The sequence below is a fragment of the Festucalex cinctus genome, chromosome 2, assembly GCF_051991245.1.
Source record: "Festucalex cinctus isolate MCC-2025b chromosome 2, RoL_Fcin_1.0, whole genome shotgun sequence".
In the NCBI taxonomy this organism is placed as follows: Eukaryota; Metazoa; Chordata; class Actinopteri; order Syngnathiformes; family Syngnathidae; genus Festucalex; species Festucalex cinctus.
Window position 1 is genome coordinate 32,261,033 of NC_135412.1, and position 15,000 is coordinate 32,276,032.

The window sequence follows — 15,000 nt, forward strand, 5'->3', positions numbered from 1 at the left end:
CCTTTGGGGATGATTTTAAATGTGATTTTTAGTCATTTATTTTCATATAAACCGGAATAATTACGTTTGAAAGTATGTCACACAGAAGTGACGTCATCTAGCAGCAGCCAATAGGAAAGCACCTTCGGATGACGTTGCTCCCATGGTGTTTTTTAAACAAGTAATACACATTAAAAAAAAAGAAGAAAAAAAAACTAATACTAACACTGAAACTAACAAACTAAATTAAAACTAAGCATTTATTTAAGAACTAAACTAATAAAAACTAACAGAACCACCCAGAAAACTAATAAAAACTAAGATGAAAAATTACAAAACTATAATAACCCTTTTGCCATATTACAAATAAATTGGTTTATATACTGTAGCATTTTTCGAAATATGAAAAAGCACAAATAAATTATTTGTACAATTTTTAGGACTAAACACAATTTCTCTTCATAACATTATGTGGCCATTGTGTCCTTCTGATTTTCTGTATGTGGCCCTCAAATGAAAAAGTTGGGATACCCCTGACTTAAACAATAGTAAATTATACAGTGCAAATGACAGTAAGGTCCAAATATCCATGTTTAAAGCAATAGCAATGAAGCCAGGGAATGTGCAGAGTACACAGTAATGCACACGTATGTGCACATGAGCAGCAAAGTCAGGGATGTTGAATTTTAAGTTGATTACATTAAAAAAAATAAAAAAATAAAAAAAATAATCCATCAAATGTAATAATCCGTCCATCTTCTTAACCGCTTAATCCTCACAAGGGTCGCGGGGGTGATGGAGCTCAAATGTAATAATGCATAGTAAAATGTAAGAAATTATAATTTGCAAATTTCATTTTAGAGGCAAAATTTTGGACACCTGCAGCTTCAAATACAATTTTACTGTTGTGTGTGGTGCAGGTGCACACTGTGTTATATTTTGTAAGAGTGCAGGAATAGAATATAATGGGAAGAAAGAAATTAGGCCATTTGTTCTCTTTTAATTAGTCATATTTCTTTGTACAAAAACAAACAACCAAAAAGTACATTGCCTCTTGCAACATTAATTAGGACATTTTATTTCCAGCGAGGCTCCTCTTATTGGAGCGAGCAAGACTGCGGCTACTTTACCACTAATGCTAGTTCTGTTCAACTATATGTATGTTAGTTTGCAGTCCAGAATTATGAAAAAAATAACAATAAAAATCCATAAACCGTGTGGAGGTAAGCTGCATGTTTAGCACAAGAACTATTCTCAGTTCATATTCATTATTCTCCCTGTAACATCATAAAGTCTACGTAACTAACACCTACTACTGCACTTACTGCATTTTTTTTTTTTTTTTTTTAGGTTTTAGTTTCCATTTTATTTCCTGGATTCACGATGGAAATGTTATCCTTCCACAAGGGGAAAAAAGAAAAGAAAAGAAAAGAAAAGAAAAGAAAAGAAAATAAGTTATGGTGCCATCTGTCAGTACACTGTGATGATGTAGAGTATTGTGATTGTTGATAAGGTTAAGTTGTCTTTTAATGTCAAGAGTTAACTGGCTGTTTGCAGAACAGAGTTTTCTGTGCTTAATGTTAGTGGGAGGCTTCACAATAATTCACTCATCTGTTGCCTCATTCTCATTCAGTCAGAGTACACGTAATTGTTTATTGCCGATACCTTATTTGCCAACATGTGACCGCACAAACAAACACAATGTGGTGCTTCCAAGCATTTCCCACTGCCCAGAATTGAAAATGTAATGGTCATGTCATCTTAACACATCTTTTTTTGTATCACAATATTATGCTTTGAGTTCCTGACTAGTTTATTTTTGTAGATGGTACATGCAGAAATCCTGACTTTTGTGCAGGTGTTGGGAATGCTTGTCTGCTTTTGTCCTATTTCATTGTCATCTATCGCCTCCTTGTCAGAGAACATGCTGTTGGTTGCAGATAATAGCTGCACACCATAATGTGGCAACCAGTGAATAATTACAGCAACAGGGATTTTTGTTTCCAGTGTGTCAAGTGGCATAATGTCCACTTCTGGATGAAGAGCCTATTTTAAGCAACATGATATCTGCTTCACTTGGTTCAGAGTTGTTTTAAGATGACTTCTGACCCCAGGTGTCCAGTAAGTGTAGGCTCCACAGCTGTGAGAGACATGACCAAATGACAGCTTTATTGACAATTTAAAATGAAAAACGACATTAACAAGCTACATATTGGTCAAATACCACAGCAGCTCCACTGGGGCTATGGTATCTTGTTTTAATTTGAACAGTGGAACAGATTCCTGTGGCTTGCCTCACTGTGGGTACACTTGCACACTGTTTAGTTTTGAGGAGATCTTATGCTCTTAAAGGTGCTGATGAGCTGTTTAAGTGGGGCGTGGTGGCTCACTCAGCATCTTCTGTGTTGAATTTCCTACCACACAACATTAGCATATTGACGACTTAACTTCATTCAATTTGATTAATTTTTTAAAAAATGTTTTCACTGCTGTGGAGCTGCCCAAGCTTGTAATGTTTTGTTTGCCATTCATGATTTATAATTCCCATTTTAAATTGGCAATGTGACCACCTGATTGGTACAGCAGTTGATAAATCCAGTTTGCTGAAGCGGATTAATTAGACGGGCATATGATGGCCACGTGGTGCCTGATCATGCTAAATTGAAAGCACATTTCATTAGTTCCTCATTGAGCGGAGAAAAATAAATCGCTACGTGCTTGCATGTGTTTCCACCTAATTCCCGTGTTCTCCTGTCATTGTCTGTGAACAAACCCCCACCACCACCACCCCATGAGAGAAAGGCTTGATATGCATTACGAAGGACTGCACCCTGATTGGACGAGCCCACATACTCTGGTCATCTCTTCCGGGTAGCAACAGCCCCCCTCCCTCTTTCTTACTGGAACCCCCCTCTTCTTAGCACCCCCTTCCCACCTTCAAAAGCAGCACGTATCTCATCCTCCATGTGGCTTCTCTCCCCGCCCACCATGCTTTCCCACAATGCACCCAGTACGCGGCCACTGTCGTTAGATGTGGCAGCATCGGTGTGTGTGCGGGTCTCCTCCTCTCCTTCTAAGCTGACTCGCTCGATCCCGCCAGCTCCCGGTGCTGCAACAGCATCTGGATGTGGTTGTCATGGCAACAGCAGCGGGCCTGACCCCACCTCCTCTCCCCTTCCCACACACACACACACACACACACACACACCCACACACACCCACACACACACATATAGGCAACGCCTCTACCCCTCCTCCCGCTTGCTCCTCCTCTTCTTTTTTTGCACTCTTTGGTGCATTTTCCTTCAAGATTGACCTGGATTCAGCTGGCGGCGCCACGCAGCATGCAAGCAAGATGATGACACGAGTGATACAGGCGAGGCCTGTGACCTTTTGTCACTTATCAAGCTCACCTGAACCAAAATCCCCACTGCAATCATTCTTACTCTTTCACACTCTCCTCTGACCTGACAATCACACCACACTTTCCTACCAACATACTGTCAATGTGAAGATGCAAAAATATTAATAATAATAATAATAATAATAATAATAATAATAATAACTGACAAAGAGCAACCCCCCAGCCCCCCCATCATCACCATCCTCCTCGACTGCCAGATGGCAACATTACAGTAGTACAGCCTACTGTATATTTTGTTGACATTCTTATACAGATCTTTACATTTTTGGTACATTTCCATACTTTCCTGGTATTTGGTTTTGTGAAAGAGTTCCACGTTGTTTTTGTGTTGGAGAACATAAAATGGCAGCCCAAAATATTCACATTAGGCTACTGTATTTATGCGCTTGTATCATAAATCCCAGTGCCTTCATATTGCATACTTTCATTTGATTTTTTTAAATTTTATTTTGGATACCATTGCTGTGAAATTCATGATTTATTGAGCAATTTAATCGAGTTTAGCTGCTTTATGCTTGTTTTCATTTTATTTTTACTGCTCCTGTTTTATGTGTCATGCAGTCCTTGAGTGGTCATAACACCACCTAGAAATAAAATTTATTTGATCAGAAAAGAAAGTGAGCACGGGCAGCATGAAAATGCCCCTGTGCCACAGGCTCTTGAGTAATACAAAAGCTATGTTTAAAAAAAAAAAAAAAAAAAAAAAAGTAGTTTGCCGTCAACTTTTAATTGACACAGCAGAGAAGTGCTTCGAATATTTTCTTTTTTGTCAGAAAGTGAAAACTTCAAACAGTGCTCAGTAAGATTTTATATAGTTCTACACCACTGCAAGCTAACCACAAAAACAAACACACTGTGTTATAATAATAATAAGAAGAATACTACTACTACTAATAATAATTAATATTATTATTACTCATGGTGTGCCTCATAGTCTGATGTTCGGGGTTTCAATTACTGCTCTGGCTTTTTTTCTTTGCCCTAAATTAGGTGTGAGTGGTTATTTGTCTATATGTGCCCTGTGATTGGCTGGTGAACGGACTCTCTGCATTCCAATGATGTTCCCAACCTCATCAAAAATACAGAAAAAAACTCTTAAGATTGAACACTGGTGCACGGAACGTGTCGGTCCTAGTCTCATTGGATCTCAAGAAAATGTTTGATCCAGTTGATCATAAAATAGTGTTAAACAGGCTGGACAATTGAGTAGGATTAAACGGTGCAGGTCCTACTTGAAGGAAAGGATTATTTTGTGAGGATTGGAAGTTTTGAATCAGATAGAATGAGCATGACATGTGGGGTCCCTCAAGGGTCAGTCCTTGGACCCCTTTTGTTCTGCCTGTATATGTTACCTTTGGGTCAAATGCTTAAAAATGCCAACGTTGGCAGTTATGGATATGTGGACCATACAGCTATATCTATCCATTTCTCCAAATGGCAGCAATTCAATTATCATGTTGTGTCAGTGTCTAATACAAAATAACATCTGGATGAATCAAAATTTTATGGAGACTCCTGGTCCCAGGGTACGAGGGAAAAAAACAACATTTTCTAACCTTACATCCAGGTTAAAAACCGTGCTCACCCCCACCAACATACTTTAATTAAGAACTTTTAAGCCTTTTTTAAATCAATTTAATTTTCCTTTGAAGATGTGTTTAAATGTTGTCAACCCATTTTCTTTCAGTAATTTTAATTAGATATTTTTTTTCGCTTTGCCTTTGAATGTCTTCAGCTGTTCTGTTTGTAAATGCTTTTAGTTGTGTGAAACACAATATGTGTATGAAATGTGCTTTATAAATAAAGTTGACTTGCAATGAATTGAGTGAAATGTTCTTAAAGGTTAATGTAGGGCCCTTCAAAGTGTGAAAGCAATCTAACACCAACCTCATCGTTTCACACTTCTTGTAATCAGTAGATGTGCTGGACCAGCAGAGGGTGCTACGGACCGGCTGCCTGGTGACCGGGGTCCACACTCCCCCCATCAGGCGGAACAGCAAGCTGGCTACACTGGGTCGCATCTTCAAGCCCTGGAAGTGGAGGAAAAAGAAAAATGAAAAGCTAAAACAGAGTTCCACAGGTACACGACATACACTGTTATTACTTTGTTAGAGTCAGTAGCATGGAAAAGAGAGTAGATGAGATTCAATCAATAATCACACACAAACACAATACTGATATGATCACCTCCAGTACTGCTTGTCTCCATGAACAGATGTAGCATTATCCAGTGGCCTTCTCTACCATGATCCGAACTCCTCCAGCCAGGGCTGCTGTTCAGACGGAACACTCCTGCTTGGCGGTTTTGGGGGACCTTTGAACTCAAACCTCACCGTCAGCAGTGTGGAATACCTTGGACCAGAGCAGGAGCATCCTATTCCAGGTAGAAAAATCCCTCACTGGCTCTCAGTGGGCATTGTAGCTATAGAAGGGCATGAAATAGATTTGCAATGTGGGCCAGTGTATGATATTGCAGTAATTGACCTAAATGAATTAAATGGATGTAGCACAATGAATAATAAGACAGCAGTGACTCGATGGGAGCTTATTTTTGTGCGACTGTCAATTGTGAATTGTGCTTACCAGTAGATGGCAGCAAAGTCTGATATGCACTGCATAATGAAATCAGTGGGGGCTCCACTGGTCAAAGTTTTAAGTTAATCTGTCAAGTCAATCTACATTAAAGTAAAAAATACTTTCAGAAAACTCAGCATTAAGTGTTGTAATTGTGGGGGTTAGACCACCAAATAATTCCAGACCACGGCACCACTGTTTCTCACCACTCCCTCAGGACATTGGTTAAATGCGAAGAATACATTTCAACAATCGGTACTTTAACTACACACTTAAAACATGCCAAAATAACTGTACGATCCATTTCTTCCCCATATTTGCAACGTCAAGTGGTCACCTCCCTCCAGGACTGCGATCGTCTAGAGGAAACTGTCAATGCAGCACTAAAAGATGAAGAAGGAGACCAAGAAGTCGGCGAGTTATCCGAGGGCCTGCAGGACATCAGAGAGCGAATGGAAGAAAGAGAAGAGGAGGAGATTACTCCTGGAACGTCTCCGCCACAAGTACCTCCAAAACTACTGCCACAGCATACAACTGGAGACGGTAAGTGTTGAGTTATTTTGGATTTTGTCATACTTCAATGAGGTGAAACTTTGGCCATTGTATTTTCCCAATGCGCAAAGCTTATCTTCCTGGTAGTTTAAAACAATTTTAACATCCAGACCCCCACCAGCATTAAAAACGTTTTGGGATGAACTTCAACAAATGCAATCCACCATCTTTAGACAGTCTTGCGAGAAGATCCTAGAGTTGACGAAATTCCTATCGAGGGCAGTTCCCAGGTGTCCCAATATACTCTATGGCCAGATGGGGCCTCGTTTGATTTGAATAGATCATTTACTCGTAAAAATGCTCTTTTTTACTTTTCTTTACTACATGCAATTGATGATTATGATTAAATAATCATAATAAACAGGCAACACAGTGGAAATAATCAATAGTGTGCCTCACAGCTCTGTGTTTCCGGGTCCGTCCAGTGTGGTTTGCATGTTCCCCCTGGGCTTGCATGGGCTTCCTCCCACATTGAGAAAAAAAGAAAAACACATGAAAGTTAGATTCATTGAGGATTCCAAATTGTCCAAAATGTAAATGTGAATAATAGTTGTACTGTATGTGTGATTGGCTGGTGACCATTCCAAGGTGTACACCGCTTACCTGTGACCCCAATGGTAATATGAAATATAGAAGATGGATGTCTTATTTTTGTCCCCTGCCCCCCCAGATTCAGGCCCCGGGTCAGTCCCTCTTCATCACCCCAACTCCTACCACCACAAGGAGCCTCCACACAGGACCACAGAGTGTCTAGTGCCCATCACCCTGCCCTTACGAGGGCCCCTTGTCAACTCCTCAGGGTCGCCTCACCTTGGCAATATGATTCACCCACCTATGCCCCCTAGTTGTATTATGGAAGAACTGCAAAGAGCGTTCGCCACCAAGAACAGACAGGAGAGGTGAGTCTGCACATATCGGCTTAGCAGAGGCAAAAACAAACTCCAACTTTTTGTTATAGAATAAGTAGCTTTTGGTAATATTGTACCGGCAACCCCTTATTGGATGGGCTGTTTGTTTTGAAATCCAAATCTCCCTGCAGTGTTATGACCTTTTTGTTGTCAATTCTCATCTTGTGGTCGTGTGTCCATGCAGTGTACATGAAGGGTGTGAGCAGGGCTCATCACCCCCGCGATTGTGGTGCTCGGACGGACGCCTCTCTCGCTCCTGCAGCTCAGAGAACCAACACACATCCTCTCTGGCGGGGATCTGTGTCGGAGGTGGCGGCTCCGACTGGCCCAAGAAGGAGGCAGAGGAGAACAAGGAGAACGTACGGCTGGACCAGTGCTTCTCCAACACATCGGGCCTCCCCACTGACCTGGATGGATGGAACGACTCCGTCATCTCTGGTGGGTCATTTGCTTCGCTCTTGACCAAACAAAAATGTTGCAAGGTGTACAATGGAACCTCGAATTAATGACCCAGAACTAACAGACTGCAGACTGAACAGACAAAAAAAAAAATAGTGTCCAGTCCACTCAGAACATCCTGTTGTACAGTAGTGTATGAATAATTGTAAATAATAGTTATACATTTGCTGCAATGAAGAACTGCTTCTGCTTGCAATGAAGAATGGTTTCCACTCATATTCACATAGCCTAGCCATATACGTTATCTTATCATATATTTGCTGCCATGATGGACTGCTTTGCTTGCAAAGAATTGCTTCTGCTTGTAATGAAGAATGCTTTGCTCTGTTCCCACTCACATTCACATAGCCTAGCTATTTGAAGATGACTCAAAAGCTGAAGAACCACAACATCTAACGCAGCAGAATAGTTCGAGCCAGTCTGCTGAGGTCACCTGTTTTCTGTTAAGAAATGATTGCAAACTTGACCACAAATGTACTCAGCAATCTTCCACACACATACAAAACACACAGACGAATAAGTACACTCTGTTCCAACTATGCCTTGCATTTGCATTTTTAGGGTTGCAACACCCATGTAACTAGGGGCGTGGAAAGGGTGTGGAATACCAAATAAATACAGAGGGTGAGGAGAGGAATCTTCAGGGAGTGCAGGAGTGAATTGTATCAGTCAGTTCCTCCCCTCTCTCCTCGTGAGCCCTGAACTGAGTGTCTTCTCTCCTTTTTGTGTCGTGTTTAATAGACGTCAAACAGGTAACCCTGACAAGTAGTTACTCGTTGCTAAAGTCGTTTAGGTCCAGAATTGGCTGCAATCGGCCACAGCGCCAGTAAATGCCACTGTGGGGTAATTAAGAGACTGATATAGAGAACATATTTCTGGGTTGAGCCACAGAAATATAGTAGACTAGAGCTAGCTAATAGATGTGCCTATGTGGTGGCATTTTGGCAGGGACGACTGTCCCATCAAGAGTAACGGAAAGCGTGTACATTGGCTTAGCTCGCCATAGGCACGCAGCTCCAACCATATATTAATCCAATCATAGCAGTCATATCTACACGTTCATATCTATGGCTGTTCACTGGCATGAGTTCTCATCATGTAGTGCATGTATACATCTCTCACACGTGCTATTTTATGTACAGCATGCAGTTGTTCTTTTGTAAAACCTTTGTCTATGGAATCCAATCGTAGTGGAGGTGAAAAAAGGAAGCGCACTAACATTGTGCCCCCACAACGCCAAACACTTGTCAGTTAAGTTTCGATAAAGAGTTTTCAAGCTTTTTTCCCCCAAATAATTTTGTACTATACTGGGCATTATTTAGGCCACGAAAAAAGTGCAACATAAGAATTTTGTCCTGCATTGGGTGTTTTTGGGCAAAAAATAAAAATAAAAATCCAATTTGTGGACAACTGTGTCTAACCGGTAACACCTCTCCCACACTTATATTGAGATTTCACTGTAATGTAACCAAAAATAATGATAATCTTGTCCCAATTTATGCACAAATTAACTTTTATGAATAGCAAGAGGTGGACGCACACATTCTACCTTGTGCCATCTAGACGAAGGGCATTTAATTGTTTTATACTGTACTGTATATATGATACACATATTCTCTGTTTTTATGTAGGCACGCTTCCTCGCAGGTTAAGGAAGGAGTTATTGGCTGTCAAACTACGAAACAGACCCACCAAGCAGGAGCTGGAAGACAGGAACATCTTCCCGGCAAGGAGTGACCAGGAGCGCCAAGAAATACGGCAGCAGATTGAGATGAAGCTCGCTAAGTAAGCAATGTTTTCTTTCCTTTTCTTGTAATTGCTGTAATCAGGGGCGGGCAGAGATGTTTTGAGTGGCAAGTGCTTTTGAATTAAAAAAAAATATCTATTATGATTGTCAAAACAATATAAATATGTGTGCTATAAGGCTAATTGGTGGCTATTCAATAAGGTTTATAGTTGCCTACTGAAAAATTGAAATGAGTAAGTAATTGACGAGACTATAGTAGTGAATAACAGTATAATAGGATTTAACTACTGTATGTGAAGTGGAAAGGTAATGCTATATACCCTGTGAGGTAACAAGGTTCTACATTAAGGCCTTTTCGGGTGGTGGCCTTGTCGGGCGACCAGGACCCAAATTGTGACCTCAGCACTGGCCCTGTATATTGCTGCCCATGGCCCAATATCTCACATCAGAATTTGGTCAATTTGACATTTTTTCAAAAATCGACAGTTTCCGGCTTTTGGCTAATCTCTATCACACTGCTGCCATCCCATCATTTTTACACCTCAGCTAGCTAGTCCCTTGGAAGCCAAGCAGTTGAGGTGGGGGGGACAATCAGGGGCTAATACCAATCAGGTTAACATGAAGCTGTGTGCCCTTGGACAGAGAATGGAAAGGAACAGGCATTCATTAAAAAATAAAAATAGACTACACAAATGAATCATCAGAAAGAGACACTATGATACACAGCCACTGTCGCTGTCTGTTACCTATGAGAAGAATGTTTTGTTCTTCAATAAATCTTTTAAGCAGTCAGCTTATTGTTTAAGAACAGCAACAAAAACAAAACTTATTCGGCAATGAAGATGAGTGAGCAATCCTCTCAGCAACAGGTAAAGACAGAGTGTGCCTTGAGGAAACTTCTTTGAAAAAGATGCACTGGCTCACATTAGCAAGTACCTTGATGCTTGGACGAAAATAGAACTGTTGTTTTTTTTTAAACATAGCCGAGGAACATAATGTCCAAATTGAACAACAGCGATGATCTATCTCCTTTGTGAATTTCTCGCAAGATCCAGATTCTTCAGCACCCGCCTATCAAACATGAGGCACGCCGCTGAAGGTATTGCATGAGTAGATAATTTAATAACATAACGCAAAGGCATGCACAGAGATGCTTCCTCACATCCTAGAGAAACATTGTGCACCTTGTCTCATAGGCTACTAAGAATACTGCTGACACCCCATCGATTCTGTGAGGAGATGATTCTAAACTTGAGTTACAGGAGAGGTTTTTGTTAACCTGCTTCCAAACACCAGGCAGCTGTCATATAGAATGATGCAAGGACAGTGATTTTAAGGCAGTTTCCACTTGTAGCAAGGTAAGTGAGAGCGGCTGTATGTTATGTAAAGACCTCACTCCAGACAGCAGCATGTTGCAGGCTGCTTTGATTTCCATCTAGAATTAATGAGCTCAGTAGGATTGATTGAGATTCCAGTTTTTTTTTTATGTGCTCCATATTGATACTGATGCACAGCGCAGGCATATTTTGCATTGACCGGCAATTTATTTATTTATTTTTTACTTAGCCAAGCCAAAAATAAAAGTGCAACTATAGTATCTCTAAAAACTAGGGATGTAACAATATCCAAATGTCACAATACGATATTATTGTGATATGAAGCTCACGATATAATTATCACGATATTGTGGGTAGACTGGCGATATTTAAATATAATAATAATAATAATAATAATAATGTAAGAATAAAAAAGGGCTCATCTTAAAAAAAAGCACAATCTTGTGCTTTTATACATAACAGCAATGTTATTATTATTATTATTATTATTATTATTATGTTTTTATTATTATTATGTTATTATTTTTATGTTACTATATTGTTAATGCACGCACACATTGAGCTCCACATATTGACTTGCCTCACAGGAATATTATGTTCCCCTTCATCTGACATTTAGTGTAGATTTTAAACATAGAAGGGCCAAAATGTCCCTAATGAAAATTAAATTGCCCCAAAAAAGTAGCCACCAGAGGGTGCTAGAACTGCACAAATGCAAACCAACCTGACTTTTTTTTTAACACGTGTTGCATTTAAATATTGTGAACGTGACGACGACAATATTGTGGCAATTTTAATTATCACAATATCACGATATTGCGCTTATCGTTACATCCCTACTAAAAACTATATAAACAGTACCATTAACCTAGCCATCTATGTTGTTTTTTTTGTATTTGTTTAACTCCTTGGCCTCAGCACCGGGTTGCGGGTAAGCTGGAGTCTACCCCAGATGACTGGGTAAGAAGTAGAGTACACCCTAGACTGGTGGCCAGCCAATTGCAGGGTATATGTAGACAAACAACCAGTCACACTCCCGTTGACACCAAAGATGGGTAAAGTGCGTGTTCTCCCTGTGCTTGCGTAATCCAAAAAAACATTGCATGCAAGGTAAAGTGCAGACTAAAAAGGTTGTGAATTTAAGTGTGAATAGTTGTTTGTTTATACGTGCCATGCTGGCAACCAGTCCAGGGTGTACTGGGATAGGCTCCAGCTCACCCGCGGTTGATTCATGACTATAGAAAATGAATGGATAATATAGCATACTATAGTATCTTATTAATGAGCGTAATATAGTTTTCAATGAGAGAAAAACATGAGTTATTCTGCATTAAAGTGAGACATTTCAATTTAAGTTTCCAAATAGAGGGCTGTGATTACATCCACTACTGTGAGCGCAAAGCCGTTTGGGACGGAAACCCTTGGACACATATAGCTCATCACGAACCGAGGGATTCTCCTGGCCGTTCATTTGCCATGGAAGTCCACAGTGAATGACAAAACAATCCATCACACACATCTCTGGGCATCACACGTACGAGTATCACAACGCGCTCTTTATTCTTATCCATGGCTCTGCGCAAAGACTTGCTGCTACATTTCCTGCACATCCAGCAGAAAATGGTACGCAAGGATGCTTTGTTTATACGGATAAACTTGATCGATGACCTTTCTATTTTTAGAGACTCCCTGCCTCGTGACTATGTTGCAGTTACACTTAGCTTTTTCTCATCTTAGCTTTGGTTTGCTCAATAATGTATCTCACCATCCACTCCCTGCAGATGTGCCACAGACAGTCAGAGAAATAAAACAGGATGGAGCACTTAAAAAGGAATTAAGCACATGCACAATGTACAGTGGACATAAAAAAAAATAAAGTAAAGACAAAGGTGGCCGCTTTTAATCCCTGTATATTCCAAGAAGCCATATTATGAGTGCATGCACAATCTAATGACAAGAATACAAAAGATGTATTTGCAAAATTAATATTTGATTTCCCATCCATCCATCCATTTTCTTGACCGCTTATTCCTCACAAGGGTCGCGGGGGGTGCTGGCGCCTATCTCAGCTGGATCTGGGCAGTAGGCAGGGGACACCCTGTACTGGTTGCCAGCCAATCGCAGGGCATATTTGATTACCTCCATCCAAAATATTATAAACAGTTGTCCACTGCAAACTACAGCCTCAAAATTTAGTCAAAATTGAGCTTTCTCATTGTCTCGTGAAAATAATCTCGTTCTCACAATGTTTGAGGCAATTTTTGTATGTTTCATATTCATATCAAATCTATTTATTGTACGTATGTATGTGCCTCTTTAGTACTGTGCAGTATCTAACAATAAACATCCAACATTTGATCACAATTTATCCCAAATAAAAAGAACATTGAATGCTTGACTCATAAGGTGCGTAAGACTGAAAATTAAGCCTTTTTTAATATTAACAGCATCCCCTCCTCCTTATTTAGCAAGCCTGCACACTCTAGCAAAAAGAAAAAAAGAAAAAAGAAAAAAAAGAAGCTTTTTTCTAAAAATAGCATCACACCAGGAGCTCAGTATGTAACAGAGAATTCCCCTCTAGTATGTTGCTAGGGAGAAATGAGCTTTCCTGCTAGACGACTAATGTCTCAGAGATAGAAAGGATAGTTGCCTAGCAACTCAGAGTATGGTCTTGTTCATTTATTTCAAAAGTAATAAAGGGGGGATAAGAGAGCAGTGAATACAGTTTTTCAAGGAAACGGATGGAGATGGTAGTCGGCGGTGGTTGTCATGACTTGTCTCTATCTTATGGAATAATACTGTATGATAGCAAAACTTTTCAGCTGAAAATTAAAAGCAAACATTTCAACAAGTGAGGGAAATTCTCCGACAGATTGTGTACATTCAGAGAAACATGGTGATCTTCTCATTGTGTTTCTTTGAAACAACTTGACTGTTCATGCTATTTTTGGATGCTGAGGCAGGCATGTAGCTGGCAACCTCATAAGTCACAAGTTGGTAAATTATAAACTTCAGATTTTTTCAAAAATTTATTCTTCTGTTCAGTCTGCTTGTGGGTGTTATATGACAAATTATTGACCAATCTAAAGTGTTGGAAATGGCTTGCTTTCTTTGATGATGTAATGTTAAATGGCTGAACAAACATGCCGCTTTGGGGGTCACCTGAAAAGTTGCTATTTTGGAGGTACAAGGTTTCGGCCGACACCAGCGATGTTAATTAGCAGAGACTGCTTGCTATATGAGTCTGCATTCATTACATTATAGCGTTATATTCAGTATAATTGTGAGAAATAACCTTGATTGAATAAAATAAAATCGGTGACTTGTGTCTTCTAGTTCAAATAAAAATTGGGTTAACAGGAAATGGATGGATGAATAACAGGGAACATTAAGTAAAGGTTTGGTCACCTCACTATTTTTGTGTTTATGTAATTCAATTGTAGAGAGCAGGTTGTCAAAGCAAAATATCTACAGCTGCTTCGCATGTAGGTGTAGGTGTGTTTGTGTGTGTGTGTGTGTGTGAGTGTGAGTGTATGTTCACCTTGATATTGCCCATGTTGCAAGCACAATTTGTCATACGTCAACTCGGGATGATTAGGATGAAGGGATCGAGTCCCACAGCAAAGATGGTATTCAGCTCTGTCCTTTGCAACCCAGGAATGATCATGGTGGTGTTCAGCTCTGTAGTGTAGATTGCATATATTATTCATATCACGTATTAATAGTTCACAGGCTCACATAATGTATTCTGGGTATCATACCTTTTTTGGAGGCCTTGCTGCCGAGGGCACCTGACAGGCTGAGATGACTCAATACTGTAATTAAATAGGTGCTTAACGGACGGTCAACAAATTCTTTTATATATTTTTTTTGTGTGCCAAAATTAAAGAGAAAACTACATTATTAATAAAATAATGGTAATGTATTGTCAATTGATTCATTAAAATGGTAAATAGAATCCGAAAGAATCACATTAAACCAATTCCTTTTAATATGTATATGTAATCTGGGCACCTCGAA

At 39.8% G+C, this 15,000-nt stretch overlaps 1 protein-coding gene across 6 annotated transcripts in view; it reads left to right on the top strand.

Moving 5' to 3' along the window:
* The window catches only part of phactr3a (phosphatase and actin regulator 3a), an 86,865-nt gene that overhangs the window by 20,889 nt on the left and 50,976 nt on the right, over positions 1-15,000 (top strand). For 2 of the 6 annotated variants that reach the window (XM_077514655.1, XM_077514649.1), the window contains exons 2-7: positions 5,319-5,483; positions 5,619-5,786; positions 6,308-6,520; positions 7,200-7,428; positions 7,622-7,875; positions 9,528-9,681. In XM_077514655.1, the coding sequence (XP_077370781.1) occupies positions 5,319-5,483; positions 5,619-5,786; positions 6,308-6,520; positions 7,200-7,428; positions 7,622-7,875; positions 9,528-9,681 (1,183 nt within the window). Of the gene's footprint in view, positions 1-5,318; positions 5,484-5,618; positions 5,787-6,307; positions 6,521-7,199; positions 7,429-7,621; positions 7,876-9,527; positions 9,682-10,692; positions 10,743-10,839; positions 11,372-15,000 lie in introns of those variants that run through there. The other 4 variants (XM_077514650.1, XM_077514653.1, XM_077514654.1 and 1 more) reach the window with 3 other exon arrangements.